The sequence below is a fragment of the Thunnus maccoyii genome, chromosome 23 (assembly GCF_910596095.1).
Source record: "Thunnus maccoyii chromosome 23, fThuMac1.1, whole genome shotgun sequence".
NCBI classification, from domain to species: Eukaryota; Metazoa; Chordata; class Actinopteri; order Scombriformes; family Scombridae; genus Thunnus; species Thunnus maccoyii.
The window spans coordinates 22,065,619-22,078,714 of NC_056555.1; the positions used below are offsets into that span (position 1 = coordinate 22,065,619).

General features: G+C 37.6%; 1 protein-coding gene across 1 annotated transcript; it reads right to left on the reverse strand.

Moving 5' to 3' along the window:
* Positions 1-4,511: 4,511 nt before the first annotated feature.
* slc35e3 (solute carrier family 35 member E3) lies at positions 4,512-11,777 on the reverse strand. Its single transcript, XM_042403955.1, has 8 exons — positions 11,523-11,777; positions 9,761-10,214; positions 8,235-8,345; positions 8,086-8,145; positions 7,342-7,440; positions 7,009-7,091; positions 5,904-5,988; positions 4,512-5,807 (listed from the first exon to the last, which is right to left on the reverse strand). The coding sequence occupies exons 2-8, from the start codon at positions 10,157-10,159 to the stop codon at positions 5,706-5,708; spliced, it is 939 nt and encodes a 312-aa protein (XP_042259889.1). The 5' UTR covers positions 10,160-10,214; positions 11,523-11,777; the 3' UTR covers positions 4,512-5,705.
* Positions 11,778-13,096: the final 1,319 nt, after the last annotated feature.

The window sequence follows — 13,096 nt, forward strand, 5'->3', positions numbered from 1 at the left end:
GATATATTTTAATATTCTAACTGTTCTTTAAATATTTTTTTTTCACTATGCACTTTGTGTGAAAGGCGCTCCATGAATAAAGTGCATTATTATTATTTTAAAAATCATATGATACACTTAGGTAATATGATGCAGTACTATTACTATTAAAGTATCTAAAATTGGCACCACAACGATAAACTACAACAATAAAATGCTCTAACATGTATTTGTTAGTGATAAAAACAAACAATATAATATATTATAATAATATAACACTCGAAAAGAAGACAGTCTGCATGATGAGTACTTTTACCTTTGATACTTTTTTGATACTTTACTTTTTCTACCACTGGTATGTTTACAGTAGTTACAGATAATTCTATATACAGATAATACTATATGCAGTGCTGGGAGGAAGTACATTTATTCAAGTACTGTACTTAAATACAAATTTGAGGTACTTGTACTTCACTTGAATATTTCCATTTGACGCTACTTTATACTTCAACTCCACCACAGAGGAAAATATTTTACTTTTTACAGCGCTGCATTAATTTGACAGATTTTGTTACTTTAGCGATTGGTGCCGTAACAAAAAAAGGTACCTACAAATTATAAATATTCATATTAGTTTCTTTAAAATACAAGATATGCAATAACATGTATCATCCATTACTGTTAAATATATATTTAAGCAGACTGTACATAACCCTCTACTTTATGTATATAAAGTAACTTAACTCTTTTTCACTCATTCAATATTTATGTTGTTGTTTATTTGTTGTTTCTGTATGTATGTATCTATTTTTCACATACTTGTGTATGTCCATTGTGTCTCTTCCTGAACACTGTTGAGTGTAAATACGTTGAGAGCCACAAGAAACCAGAGTCAAATTCATTGTATGAGCAAACATAATTGGCCAATAAAGCTGATTCTGATTATAAAACATGATGCATTATTATTGATTAAAGTACATACACAATATAGTAAAAAAAAAAAAAGCTAGCTCCACCTCAACCAAATACAACAGTAAAATGCTACTTACACATTAATGTATGAGCAATAATTGTCTTACAGTGTAATATACATAATATATAAACTAGTACATCCATTTTTCTGCATTATGAGTACTTTTGATACTTTTTTGGTTCATTTTGCTAATAATACTAATGTAGTTTTACTCAAGTAACAATGCAGGACTTTAACTTATAATGGAGTATATTTATATTGCAATAATGCCATTTTTACATAAGTACAGATCTGAATACTTCCTCTACCACTGACTGTAATGAAGCTCCTCTTCATTACCAGTATTTTGTAGCATAATTTGCATACAGTACCGCTAAAAATAATAAGGCACAAGCTTGAAGGGTTGAATGTTTTTTTTTAATGAGATTGTTGCATTTATTAATGATGTGTGTCCTGTAGCTGCCTCAGCTGGAACTGATTGAAGGCCAAACCTGTGGAGACAGACATAAGCACTCAGTGAGGCTAGTTTGGTTACTTCAACATAACGAGCTCATTGTGGTACAAACTTTGCCAAAATGATGGTGGATTGAATATAGTGATCTGTGGCTTGATTGTGTAATAATATAATGTTTATGTAGATCACTCACCTCTGTTGTGTCTCCTCTCCAGGGTGTTCGGGCTAAAAGACTCCCCAGGCTTCCTGAGCACCAATTTAAAGGTTCCGGGAGATACCATGTGGTAATTAGTGTAGGGGTGTTAATGTACTTTAATCTGCTGTTCAGGTTTTCTATGATTCTATCATAATGTGTAGCATAAATCTAGATTAGGTTAACTATTTGACATGGGTGTAGTATAAATGTATTTTAATGTATTTGTTGTTTTTGTGTAGTTTTGATGTTAGGGGAGGGGCAGATTTCCCTGTACTGTGGTAGGGGTCCAGGTTGTTACCAGTGGCAGGCTATATAAGGCTGCCAGTATCCATCAAGCACTGCTGCTGTCAGGATCACATGCTGTTTGTGGTCCACAGTACTTTATGGGGAGAATTTTAACTGTTGTACTGTGTCTTCATTAAGGGTGAAATAAACATCTGGTTGGTCTGCACCGAACCTCCGCCTCAAGCTTCCTGCTTTATAGTCCAGCTGCTACACGTCCATCCAAACAGTCGTAGAAGTACCAGAAGTATTGTTGTTCAGTATTATAACAAAATTAGAGAATTTAACTTCACTAAAGAACTAAGCTGCTGCACTGATCTAATTTATTAAAGTGGTAGATCAAACCAAAGTGAACTAATGCAGCTTAACTGACATTAAAACAGTTTAGACTAAACTAGAACAGATTCTTTGTGAGTTTATTTTACCAACAGCTCTCACATTTTCCTCCTCAGGAGACGACAAATATTTTTAAACGAACACTATTTCCACTCATTCGTTCATTTGTCGATTCCTCCCTGAAAACTTTTAGAGCGTGTGTGTGTGAACAGAGCTGCTTTTGTAGCTTTGTTGACACAGTATGGACACACACATACACACGTACAGTTGCACTGAGAGCTCAGTCCAGAGCCACAGGAAAACTACACAGAAGAGCTGTTCACAGGGAAACTACATTTCAGGTGTGGTTATAAGAAATGAAACCATGTTCACATTCTGTACGACAGGTTTCTACAGCTTTTGCTGACTTGCTGCAGTTTAACTCAGAACGAACATCTCAAAGTTTAAGGCCTGCAGTTAAACACCAAACACGTCTGCAGTGGTGGAAATAAACTGAGTACATTCACTCAAGTGCTGTACTGACGTACATTTTTAGGTACTTGTACTTGAGTGTTTTCATTTTAAACCTCTACTCAACAACATTTCAGAGAGGAATATTGTATTTTTTACCCTACAATACAGTACTCACTTTACAAATTAGGATTTAACATGTTCAAAAACTCCTGGGTATTTTACTGCTTTACATTAATTGTTTAGTCCCTGATCCTTGTAATGTATCCGAGCTTTGAGATGTTTACATGCCTCTTTATCTTTTCACCTCTTAGGATTTGTGATGTTATAATCTTTCACTGCTGTCATTTGTCTTTTTATATTATTTTCTTGAAAATTCAATAAAATATTGTGTAAAAACCAAAAAAACAAAGCTTTTTATAATACAGTGCATTGTTTAAGATTAAAGATGATATATATCAAACATTATATTAAGTATAAATATCAAATATATTAAGTAAGGTTACAAAAAAACGAGTACTAAAATGTGTAGCATAACTTTTTTTCCACTTTCCTATCAGCTCATTAACGACACCACAGATTTACCTTGTGACCTTTCTGAGGGGCATGAACCATAAGTTGGGAACCACTGGAGCACACTACCAAACTGCATCAAGTAGTTTCAATTACTGACCAGCTACGACAGTAAAATGTTGTAATTTTGCACATTACTTTTGATGCTTTAAGTACATTTTGCCGATAACACCTTTATACTTTTATGTAAGTAGGATTACTAATACATGCATGTATGTATCCATGGAAACGGTCAATCAGCAGAGAAACAATCCAAACACCTGTAAAATCACAAAATCAGTTTTTTATTCAGCAGACTGAACATGTTCAACACGGTAAAGTGAAATTAAAATAGTGAAAGCTACTGAGCGCGCTCTGTTTGGATCTCTGCCACGGTGCAGTCAGACTACATGCGGCGAGGCTGAACGTACATCACAGACTGTAAAACAACCTTCTGATTAAACACACGAAAGATCTCAAGCTGGGATTGATCACCGATTTGAACTTTGACCTCCCGCATATTTAACCCGTCTGCACAGCGACCACGACAGCAGAGCAGAGACGCCTCCTGGAATCTGAAATGTTTTCACCAAAATACAAATAATAAAATCATAGAAATTCCAGTTCAGCGACTGAATCATCAAAATTCAACAAGTTCTGTCAAAAACTGTTGCAAATAAAATAAAAATAATAATTAAAGTAATACTGAATGAGACTAAAAGCAGCCTGAAACTAGACACTTAAAATGTTGTAGACCTTAAAACACAAGAAAAATCTATTTAATCACTGACAATTAAAAAAAAAAAAAAACAGATTATAAACCCACATTGTCGCCATTTCTGCTGTTTGACCCATCAGGTAACTGTTCTGTTCACACTGAATGAATCAAACACAGAGCAGGAGTGTAAAAAAATGAAAGGCAAAGTTATTAATAATTAGGCTCAACAGTGTGTATGAATACACAGCAGCGGTGGATAATACTGGTTGATCGGTTGGCAGCTGTTTGTTGGTATAATATATGGAGACAGCTTGACGATACGTAGTTTAACTGTTGTTCCACGTCAGTGTTGATGTACGTTTGAGGAGAGATTTGGATTTGTGTGTAAATGATGATTTAAACTCACTTTAAACAAAAAAAAATGGATTTAAACACAGGCCATCTGTATTTTGCCAAATAATAATACAATAGACAGCCTACTCTTTCCATTTTTCATCTTTTTTACTTGTTTATCAAACTTATTTATGGATTTTTGTATTCCACATAAGGCTCCCTGGTGTTTTTTTAAAAAAAATTCCTCTTGTGTGTTATTTATTATATTACTAATTTGTTTGTTTGTGCGTTATCGTGTTGTGTGCTCCAAACAAATTGCCCCTAGTGGGATTAATAAAGTTGTTTGTATTGCATTATTTTCTGTGTTTGGATGTTTTGAATGATGCAGCCAAGAGGTTATTAAAGATTAAGTTACCTTAATTATTTGGTAATTAACATTAATTCCACTGCCGTCTAATTTCACTGTCACTTTAAAGCAAACACATTGACAAAGCCTTTATAGATCTGATCTGATTTGATTTAAGCTAAAGTTTCTTCAACAAATCCAACAGCCTCGATAGATTCTACCTTCATGTCTACTGTCATAAATCTGGACATTTTCCAACAAACAGTGCAGTCTGAGCGTCAAAGAGCAGAAACACATGAAAGATGATGTATTATGTAGAAACATTTGGTTTTGGGAGTGGGTTTGAGCTGCCATTCTTTTCTGCTGGACGGACAGAACTAGCAGGAAATATTACTATCGTTATTTTACTAATGTCATTACTATTAATATAGTGTTTTCATTGTCTGCCTCCAACAGCAAATGAGGTTTTGTTGCCTATCTCAATAAAACATGACTGTAGCCGTTGAGACGCTCCATCATAGTCCTTTAACGCCGCTCCTTTAACCTGCAGTCTCCTTTTGATCGATTACTCAACTGTCATCCAGTCCCCGTCGACAGCAAGACACAAACAGCAGCAGGGAATTATGGGAAGAAACGATGCTGAATGTGACCTCCTTCATCCGTCTTGTCTAAAAGCTGTTTGAACAAAAAAAAGTTGCGCATGTTTTATCTGCTTTAAAATCGTGTAAACAAAAAAAAGATGTCTCGTCTGATGCTTCTGGTTTTTAGTTTCATGAAGTTAAGACAGCTTCTCGTTTTCCCTTCAGTGGCTGAGCTTAAAGTCGAGCTGCCAGATTTAATGAACTTCAGTTTCCCTTAAAAACGTAAATCATCAGTGTTGATGAGCAAAGGAGCGAGGGAAGAGCATGACGAGCAGAGGATGTCTTGTTGTGTCGTACCCACTTAAATCCTTTCAGGAAATCACGATGAAAGTCTTTTACTCTGCTAAAAAAATACTTATAATAAAATAAAATGTATATATAAAGAGATCTCTGCAGCCGGTCACGCTGTAGGCAGTCCATGCAGTTGATTGACAGGTGAGTCAGCCTACGGTCTCTGGGCCAGGCGGCTCTTCCCCTCCTCCTGTTCAGCCAGTTTGATGTGAGTGTAAGACAGAATACCTGCCAGAGTACAAAGGATCCCCAAAGCCTGAGAGTGAGACAGGAAGAAGATGGGTAGAAACATGAGGGATTGTAACTGGACGGTTGCTGGTTTGAATCATCAGAGCAGCACAAGAAGACTCACCTGGTTGAGTGACAATGGGTCCTGGAAGATCAGGTATCCTCCAATCAGAGTGATGCAGAATTTAAAGTGACCAAACATGTTGTAGCTGCGGATGAGAGTCAAGAGAACAACAACAAATACGAAACCCACCTGAAGAGAACATCGTCAGAGTGAAATCAGTTTGGATTTTTATTCAAAATAAATGAATCTAATACCTAAAATAATTTCCTCAGGACCTCCAGGAACCCTTAATAAACTCAACAAACCTTTCAAGAACACCTGAAACCTCCTCAAGCAGACCAAAGAACGCCTCATAAAAGACCAGAGAATCCTTTAAATCCAGCAGAAACCTCCTCTTGGAGACCACAGACCTTCTAAAGCAGTTCTTGAACCCCATCAACAAGATTACAAAGACCCCAGACCTCCCCAACTAGAGCAAATCCCATCAAGAACCACAAAAGACGTTCTGAAAGACTAAAAAGCACCTCAATCATCCAAGAAAATAAAAGAACACCAGCAACCTTCTTAAAAAGTTCTGAAACCCCTTCCACAAGACTGGAAAGGTCTTCAAAGAGCCCTCCAACCTCCCCAAAAAACCCCTCAAGAAAACTGGTATCTTGCAAGAACAAGAACCCTTTAAACTCCTTAAATCCCCTGAAAACCTCTTCAAGAGCACCAAAGACCCCCTCAAGACGATCAGAAACCTTCTCGAGAAATCCTGAAACACTTCCGATAAGTCTAGAAAGCACCTCAGAAAGCCCTCAAACCTCCAAGACAACCAAAGACTAGGACCCCCCAAAAGAAACCATCAAACAACTTAAATCCTCTGGAAACCTCTTAAGAAGACCAGAGACCTCATCAAGAAGTTCTAAAAATCTATTTTAAAAGACCAAAAAAGCTCTTCACAGCCCTGAAACCTTCTCAAGAAGACGGCTGAAACCCCTTAAATTTAACCAGCCCCAAAAACGTCCATGAACCTTCTAAAGAAGCCCTGACGCCCTTGATGACCTGGAACCTTACAGACCTGGAAACCCCCTCCTCAACCCCCTGAGCCCTTCTATTCACCCCTGAAACACTGTTCAGACCCCCGGGGGTCTCTTTGGGGCCCCTGTATGTTTGAGGATACGTGACAGCTGAGGTGTTTCCGATGATCCAGTAGATGGACAGGTTGACCAGGAACGCCACCACGCCTGAGAAGAGAACCGTCACCTAGGAGACGAGAGCACAACACCGTTATCATGGCAACATGACAAACTCAGGCCAATAAAAGCTTAGAGTTTAATGGATATACACAATAACGGTAAGGATAATTCACAATCTCAATATTAGTCATCAAATTTGCAATTACACAGATATTCTCACAAAATCCTTCTGCTCAACCGCACGCTGTGGAGCTGGCAGCAACAATGTGTGTGTGTGTGTGTGTGTGTGTGTGTGTGTGTGTGATGTTGAATCTGACCAGAGCAGGCAGAGACCAGGATCCAAATATTCCTCCGTCTCCGGTCAGCGGCTCAAACAGAGGAACAATGCAGAGCAGGAAGCCTGATGACAGAGGAGCCTGACAGGACAATCGCTGTGTTAACATCACTCAGACAGGAGCTAACAAGCTACCATGTTTGCTAACTGACAGTTAGCAAGCTCTTCAGGACCTTTTTAAATTAACAAAACAGTGTGCAACAGTTGCCCCTTTACACTGATCGACTTTGGGCTGTCTGAGACGAAAGTTGACAATCATGAAAGGTCAAATCTTTACTTGTCAATCAAAAGACTCGTCCACCGATGGATGATTGGAGCTTTGGTGATCAAAAACAGCCTGAGGCCGAACTCTGACTGTATCAGAAATTTAAGACCAAATTCTCACAGTGCGACTGCTGCTATGACCCACGTCTACAAACAAACCAATTAAGACTTGAAATGACCCAGAATACACCGGCTGGTTTTTTGAGTAAAGTTTAAGGGGTAAACATGCTCCTTCTCCTTGATATGTCAACACTGCATTTTAAAAACATCAGAACTGCAGATGGATGATGAGCTGTTGACGAGTCTCTGCTCTCATATACGACTACTTTTAACCCACAACAGTAAAGGCATGGCTCTCTAGCAATGTCATGGTCCCCAGAGGATCAATCCTACTCACTTTGGTGACCTCCTGCATTTACCGTTACAGTCACGCTATCAATAGTCTTTACTGATTAAGTCATACCTGATAGTACAGAAGCTGCATGGAGTTCACCTGGAGCTCATGTTGTTTAGCTCCCACCCACTGAGGAAGAGAGATAGATTTATTTTATTCCTGTCAATTTCACTTGTCTTTCTCTGAGAAGTTTTATTTCAGCGTGTAGATTTACTCACCACTTGGTACAGAGATGTCACCAGGACACCGAGCGACGCGAACACCGTCCCCAGCACGTTGAACCGCACGTCATAGTACGAGTTCAATATCACTCCTAATGTTATGGGCACCTGGAGAGAGAGAGAGAGAGAGATAAATTACAGAGAAACTAGACAACATCTTTCCTGAAAACTAATGAACACCTCAATGAACTGTGAAAACTTCTCCAACAGCCCAGAAACCTCCCAACAAGGATCATTTCAATTCTTCTCAAGAACATTTTCATTACCAATTAATCTGATTATTGCAAGGCAACGTCTTCAAATGTCCAAAACCCAAAATATTTTGTTTTTTTAGTCTGTATGACACAAAAAATCTTAAACTTTTCACATTTGAGAAGCTGCAACCACTGAATATTTGGTGTTTTTGCTTAAAAAAAAAAAAAAAAGAATACAACCATAACTCAATTATCGAGTTAGTTACAGATTAATTTTCTGTCAAGCCACTAATCTATTAATCATTGCAGGTCTAGAGTTATTAATAATAAGGTTACAGCAGCTACATTCAGGCAATAAATCTTGTCGTCATTAACAAGAACGCTCGACTCGCCCTGCCCACTTCTCCATTGGCCGGCACAGAAAAGGCTTCATTGATGTTTTTTCTGCTTAGTGATGAATATTTTTCCAACTTTGTGCATTCATTCATAGCAGAGTTCTGAAACCTCCCGCAGAAGCCTTCAACCCTAAAATGTAATCAGATTACTCTTACGTGCACGTAAACCCTCTTTGAGAGCAGAGGAATCTTTCATTCCAGAGCTTGTTTCAGAAAAGTTTTTTTTTTAATAGTTGAGAGGAATCAGTGTCGCCAGACTTGAATAAGACAAAAAAAGTCCTATAAGACCAGACTCGGCTGAACCTGATGGCTGAAAGATGTATTTTAGCTTTTTCTCATATTTTTCATCCATTATTGACCAGTAACTTGCTAAGCTAATGAAAACCGTTAGCTAAACTCTGCCCTCTTTCCTTCCTCTCGCTGGACATTGCACATGTACTTGAACTCAACACATGGATGCAGACGAGCAGCACAGTTATAGGGAGAAAGAGATAAATTTCTTACTAAATTGCATTTGAAAATAACCAAACCCTGCAGCCTTTATGCAACAAAACACCACAGATGTGATACTTTTTCAGGACCCGTCAGGTTGGGGTTCGGTGGTAGAACTCTAGATGACTGGTCTTTAGTCAGCTGCAACTAACGATTATCTTCTCAATTAATCTTTTTTGTCTATAAAATGTCACAAAATAGTGAAAAATGCCCACTATAAAGTCAAAGTTCATAGTTGATGTCTTCATGTGTTTTGATTTGTTCAACCAAAAGTCCAAAACCCAAAGAAAACCAGTTGTATGACAAAGAAAATCACTGAATCACATTTGAGAAACCAGCTAATGTTTTGCATTTTTAAAATAGTTGGTGATTAATTTTCTATTAATCGACTAATTGATTAATTGACTTGCTGTAGTGAGAAGATGACTAAAGCTCTCCTCACCAGAGTCAGTTTAATCTTGGTGGAGAAGGTCTTCTTGTAGTAGGTGGTCTGGATGAGGATGATGACGGGTGTGGTCATGGCTTTCGCCAGCTGGTACGTTCCTATCGAGTTGTTCTGCAGCGAAAGGTTGGTGAAGGCCACGAACCCACAGAAGCTCAGAGCCAACCACACGATCCTGCGAACCGGGAGGCTTTTTGGAGAGAAAATGTCCATCTTTTGGCAGATGTAGAGTCCCAACCAGGTGACCACAAAGTGAACGAGGGTCAAGGTCATGTTGGGGAAGCCGTAGTGTACGTAGATCCACTTGTTGATGAAGACGATGCAGATGGAGGACAGCAGGTTAACCAGCAGGCCGGCGATGAGGCGCCTGTTGGCTGATAAACTGAACCTCTCCGCCATGGTTCCTGGACGTAGCTTAGCTTCTTGTTTAACTTAGCAGAGTTAGCTATTCACACTGCAAAAAAACAGAGAGAGTGAGTGTTAAAGATCCTCTTTAGACAAATAATACTCTCAAATAAATGTAGTGAAATACAAAGTAATGTTTGCCTCTGAAAGGTAGTGGAGTTGAACGATAAAGTTAAACTGTAATTCTAAAGCAGTGGTGGAAAAAGTATTCAGATCCTTTACTACAGTAAAAGTACCAATACAGTAATGTAAAAATACTCCATAACAAGTAAAAGTCCTGCATGAACAATCCTATTAAAGTACATAAGTATTATGAGCTTGATGTAGTTAAAGTATTGCAGTAAAAGTAGAGGTTTGGTCCCTCTGACTGATATATTATTATATATGACATCATTAGATTATTAATAGTGAAGCATCAGTGTTAGAGCAGCATGTTACTGTTGTAGCTGCTGGAGGTGGAGCTAGTTTACACTACTTTATATACAGTTAACTAGTTTAGTCCACTGGTTCCCAACCTAGGGGTCGGCCCCCTCCAAAGGGTCAGCAGATAAATCTGAGGGGTCGTGAGATGATTAATGGGAGAGGAAAGAAGAAAAAACAAAGTTCTGATACACAAATCTGTTTTCAGTTTTTGGACTTTTTCTCTAATCTTTGATTTTTGCTGAAATATTGGATCATTTGAACATTTATTGAAATGAAAGCATGTGAGAAGCTTAGAGGGAAAAATCACTATTTGGTGGAGCTGTTAACAACTCATAGACATGTGAAATGTGACCCCGACTACACACTGCTTTTTGTAAGACGTCAAAAGACAAAAAGGTTGGAAACCACTGGTTTCATCTTTAACAATGTGTTGTATTTTAAAAGCTTGTTATATTATCCATTGTGTCAAATCTTCATGTGAAGAATAACTAAAGCTGTCAAATAAATGTAGTGGAGTGGAAAGTACAATATTTCCCTCTGAAATATAGAAAGTAGCATCACATGGAAATACTCAAGTAAAGTACAAGTACCTCAACATTATACTTAATAGGCTACTTAGTTATTTACCACCACTGTACTCAGGTAGATTACGTCATTTGAAGTTCAGTTTTCCTCTTTAACTGCCAGTAATAAAGAACTAAAGCAGGTTAAACTATAAATTACAGCATAAATGGTGGGTGTTGCTGTTAGTTTACACTCACAGTCAGTCAATTTGAACCAAAACAAAGAATAAAGGCTTCATTCACTGCAACACCGGACCTGTCTGTCTCTCTGTCTGTCTCTCTCTCTCTGCCTGTCTATCTATCTATCTGTCTGTCTCTCTATCTGTCTGTGTGTCTGTCTCTCATTCTGCCACGCAACAAGAAAAGTTTACCTGGGGTCTCCATCTTTCCATCTGTCTCCCAGCTTCTCCCTCCTGTGTCAGTCTCTGTCTGTCGGGCTCCGAGCAAACAAACCCCCGAGAGAGATTCACCGGGCCGTGTGTGTGCGTCTCTCCCCGGCGCTCGGAGCTCCGGTCCCGGCCTCTGCAGTGAGGAATCCCCGGTGCTGTCCTGTCCTGGAGAATTTTCTTCACTCCTGCTCTCTTCTGGTTAAAAACTGCCCAGTGTGTTCCTGTTTCCTCTGTGTTTAACACGGTTTTAAGTGTGTGTTTGGAGCAACAGCGGCTGCTAGTGGACTGGAAGACAAACGACTCACTCTGCACAGAAAATAACTGCACAATTTTCCAAATGTGTCGTAAAATCCCATCATTTACATTGTTGGTGCATAATGAAGGGATCTTCTGATAATTACAGATATAAAATAATAGCATGACTCAATTTACTTACAATATTATCCTAAAAAGATGCTTGAACTGAACATCCATCAAGCAAAAGGCAGTAAAAGATAATACTTTCGTGCTGAAAATGAATATACAATATTTACTTATGATTAAGTATGAAGTCTTTATCAATGAAAACATGCTTTGAAGTATGCTGCCATTAATTTAAAAGGCCCGACAGCCAATTTCATTAAATATAAATGCAGGAAATTTATTTATGTGAATATGTAAATACAGGGAAAATATTCACATATTTTCTTTCTTTCATTTATTTATTTATTTTTTTGATCGAAGTAGCTCATTTGCACTTCTGAATCCCAACATATACCCTTAAAACAGTCATAAAACCCTATTTTTCTCACACAGTTTGTTTTATAGCATGTAAAAAAATAAATAGTCTGAACAAAACAGTTACTAAATTTAACAATAGTAACTAGGTGTTTTTTTCCAGCTGCAAGCAAACATTTAATAATTTGAGGGAATTTTGCCCTGAAGGAAAATATAATAAATTATCAAACACAGATCAGATTCTATTAATCTTAATGGTGGCTGTAAAATCACTCATATTAAACGGCTGATATGTTTTTCATCTGCAGACCAGTTCACGTTTAAAAAGAAGAGAAAAAGAGGAATAATATAGACTTTAAGATTTTACAACAAATTTGATCTGACAAGCAAAAACACAGAAGTTGGATTTATGTTTGAGTTAATATTACAAATAAAGTTTTTTTTTTTTTAATTTTTTGATGAATCAGCATAAAAATAAGCTGTGAAGGAGACAAAAAGTGCATGATAATAACAATCAGAAGGACATATAAGGCCTAATATTCATGTAGTAATTTTCTGGGTAATTCAAGTCTCATCCAGATTATAACAACTAACTTTATTATTATACAAACAAGTTGGAATTGTACAAGTTCAAGTTTATTACATTTATTTGTCAGGGATCATGTGCAAAAAACATTCATCTCACACAAAGAGGAGAAATAAACCATTTTATGAGAGATTATTAGTTTTTTGATTTATGGTCCTGAATTCATGACATAGACCCTGTAATTTCATACCATAATTCTCATATATATAATTACTCTAAAGAAAGGGGAACAACGCTTCCAAAACTTCACAAA

Excerpts from the sequence above, each read along its gene's own strand:
- slc35e3 (XM_042403955.1), bottom strand. The coding sequence starts at position 10,159 with ATGGCGGAGAGGTTCAGTTTATCAGCCAACAGGCGCCTCATCGCCGGC. Across the intron at positions 8,146-8,234 it reads TGACATCTCTGTACCAAGTG|TGGGTGGGAGCTAAACAACA; the intron begins GTGAGTAAATCT and ends TCTCTTCCTCAG. Across the intron at positions 7,092-7,341 it reads CCTGGTCTCTGCCTGCTCTG|GTGACGGTTCTCTTCTCAGG; the intron begins GTCAGATTCAAC and ends CTCGTCTCCTAG.